This window comes from Acanthisitta chloris, unplaced genomic scaffold (assembly GCF_000695815.1).
Source record: "Acanthisitta chloris isolate BGI_N310 unplaced genomic scaffold, ASM69581v1 scaffold4933, whole genome shotgun sequence".
In the NCBI taxonomy this organism is placed as follows: Eukaryota; Metazoa; Chordata; class Aves; order Passeriformes; family Acanthisittidae; genus Acanthisitta; species Acanthisitta chloris.
The window spans coordinates 32,202-34,693 of NW_008666422.1; the positions used below are offsets into that span (position 1 = coordinate 32,202).

The 2,492-nt window shown below is 45.3% G+C and overlaps 1 protein-coding gene across 1 annotated transcript; it reads right to left on the reverse strand.

Annotated features, from left to right (window-relative positions):
- Nucleotides 1-916: 916 nt before the first annotated feature.
- Nucleotides 917-2,486, reverse strand: KCNA1 (potassium voltage-gated channel, shaker-related subfamily, member 1 (episodic ataxia with myokymia)). Its single transcript, XM_009072097.1, has one exon. It carries the CDS (start codon nt 2,390-2,392, stop codon nt 917-919), a length of 1,476 nt encoding a protein of 491 aa, XP_009070345.1. The 5' UTR covers nt 2,393-2,486.
- Between the last annotated feature and the right edge of the window lie 6 nt (nt 2,487-2,492).

The window sequence follows — 2,492 nt, forward strand, 5'->3', positions numbered from 1 at the left end:
AAAAAGAAAAGAAAAGGAAAAAGAGAGAGATAAAGGACCTATTTTTAGAAGATTCAGTTCAAACGAAAGCTTATCCGCTATTGTCTGAGGTAACGTTTCAAGCATGCGATCATAAAATAAATAGTATCAAATTCAAACATGCTTCTATTAAACTCCATTGTGCTATCTCGCAACAGAGGGGCTTAAAGTTTTGTATCCAGTTCCGAAGGGGAAAAGGAAAAGTGTGTTTCTATCATCTGCATGTAAGAGAACTTAGCAGCATTGCAGATGTTTTCTCTTCAGTTTTGTTTGCTAGTTTCCTTTTAGAATAGTTCTTCTATGGACAGCAAAAGACACCAGGCTTTAAGTATGTTTTTAATAAGGTGCTGTGTGGATCTGTAGGTTGGAAGTATGGAATCTTTCACAGAGGGGGTGGAAGGAAGATTTGCGCTCCTTCATGAAAACCATGGCAAGTGCTTGCCACAGGTTTGGGCTAATCTTTGTTTTACTATTATTATCTGATGCACTTTCTTGCAACTGTGAAGTTTTGCAGAATATTTTTACTGGAATCCATGCATATGCTTTATAGCTCTAAAAACTGTCTTGCTTAGTTTAAGTTAACTTCATCCAAAAAAAAAATAAAAAAAATAAAAAGAGAGATGGGAGAGGAAAAGTTTAGGTCTAGCATCATACGGCTTAAAACTAAACTAGTTCAAATGGTTATCAGTTACCAGGTGGAAAATGCTTTTTGGAAAATAAACAGAATTTTATCTTTCATGGATCCTGGAAGCTTCTTTATCGCAGAGCAAAAATTCGCAATGCAACAATGCATTTACGAGGTAAATAAAGCATTCAAAGACTATCAGTAAAGCATCTACAAAGTGTGACTGTGTCACTAAAGTCTTCAAGCTGTGAGTGGGGATTTTGGTTGTTTTGTTTACACATCAGTCAGCAGCTTGCTTTTATTAACGCAGTTTTGGTTGGCTACAGTGCAGTTGCCAGTTCTGAGATTAGCCTCTCTAAAATTGTCTATGCTATTATTCATATCCTCTTCGATTTCCATGTACTCAGATTTGCTGATTGTGGAGGAGCTGCGGCGACTGAGATCACTGTCAGATGCTAAATTAGGGGAGCTAACGTGAAGTAACTGAGCCTGTTCTTCCCCTTCTGTTTCTCGGTGGTAGAAGTAGTTGAAGTTGGACACGATGACAGGTACAGGCAGGGCAATTGTCAGCACACCAGCGATGGCACACAAGGAGCCTACGATTTTGCCTCCAATTGTCACAGGGTACATGTCACCATAGCCCACAGTGGTCATGGATACCACCGCCCACCAGAAAGCATCAGGGATACTTGTGAAATGAGACTCAGGTTCTTCAGCCTCAGCAAAATATACCGCACTAGAGAACAAAATCACCCCAATGAAGAGGAAGAAGATTAGTAAACCTAGCTCTCTCATACTCGCTTTGAGGGTCTGTCCCAAAATCTGGAGGCCCTTAGAGTGCCGGGAGAGTTTGAAGATTCGAAAGACTCTTACCAGTCTGATGACTCTCAGGATGGCCAAGGAGGTGGCCTGCTCTCCTTTCTGAGTCCCCTCCCGCTCGGCCATCTCGGTGCCCAGAGTGATGAAGTAAGGAATGATGGCCACAATGTCAATGAAGTTCATTATGTTCTTGAAGAAATCAGTCTTGCTGGGACAAGCAAAGAAACGCACCACCAGCTCAAAGGAGAACCAGATGATGCACAGGGTCTCCACAACAAAGAAGGGATCTGTGAAGATGTTGGATTTGTAGACCTGGGTGGTGTTGTCAGTGCGATGCACTGTATACTCCTTGTCCTCCTTCAGCTCAGGTAATGTCTCTAGGCAGAAGATCACGATGGAGATGAGGATCACCATGACAGAGACTATTGCAATAACCCTTGCCGGCCCAGAGCTCTCTGGGTATTCAAAGAGGAGCCATACTTGGCGCTGGTACTCCCCCTCCGGCAAGGGTCTCTCCTCATCTTTGATGAATCCTTCATCTTCCCGGAACTTCTCCATGGCCTCCTCACCCAGCTCATAAAATTTGATCTCCTCAGAGAACATGTCCAAGGGCACATTGACGGGCCGGCGGAGCCGCCCCCCAGACTGATAGTAGTAGAGAATGGCATCAAAACTGGGCCGATTCCGGTCAAAAAAGTACTCGTTGCGCAAGGGGTCAAAGTACCTCATGCGCTTCTTGGGGTTGCCCAGCAGCGTGTTGGGGAACTGGGCTAAAGTCTTCAGCTGTGTCTCAAAGCGTAGTCCAGCAATGTTTATCACTACGCGCTCACAGCACTCATGGTCATCATGGGCAGCAGGCTGGTAGCTATCCTGGGGGTGGCCAGGGAGTGCAGAAGTCTCATCCATGTTCTCTCCAGCCATCACGGTCATGGTGGCACACAGGAAAGGGGACCAAGGGGCAGGGGAGGAGAAGTGAGGGAAAGGGAGGAGGAGGATGGAGGAGAGCAGAGGGACCCAGGGCAGTTCAGGG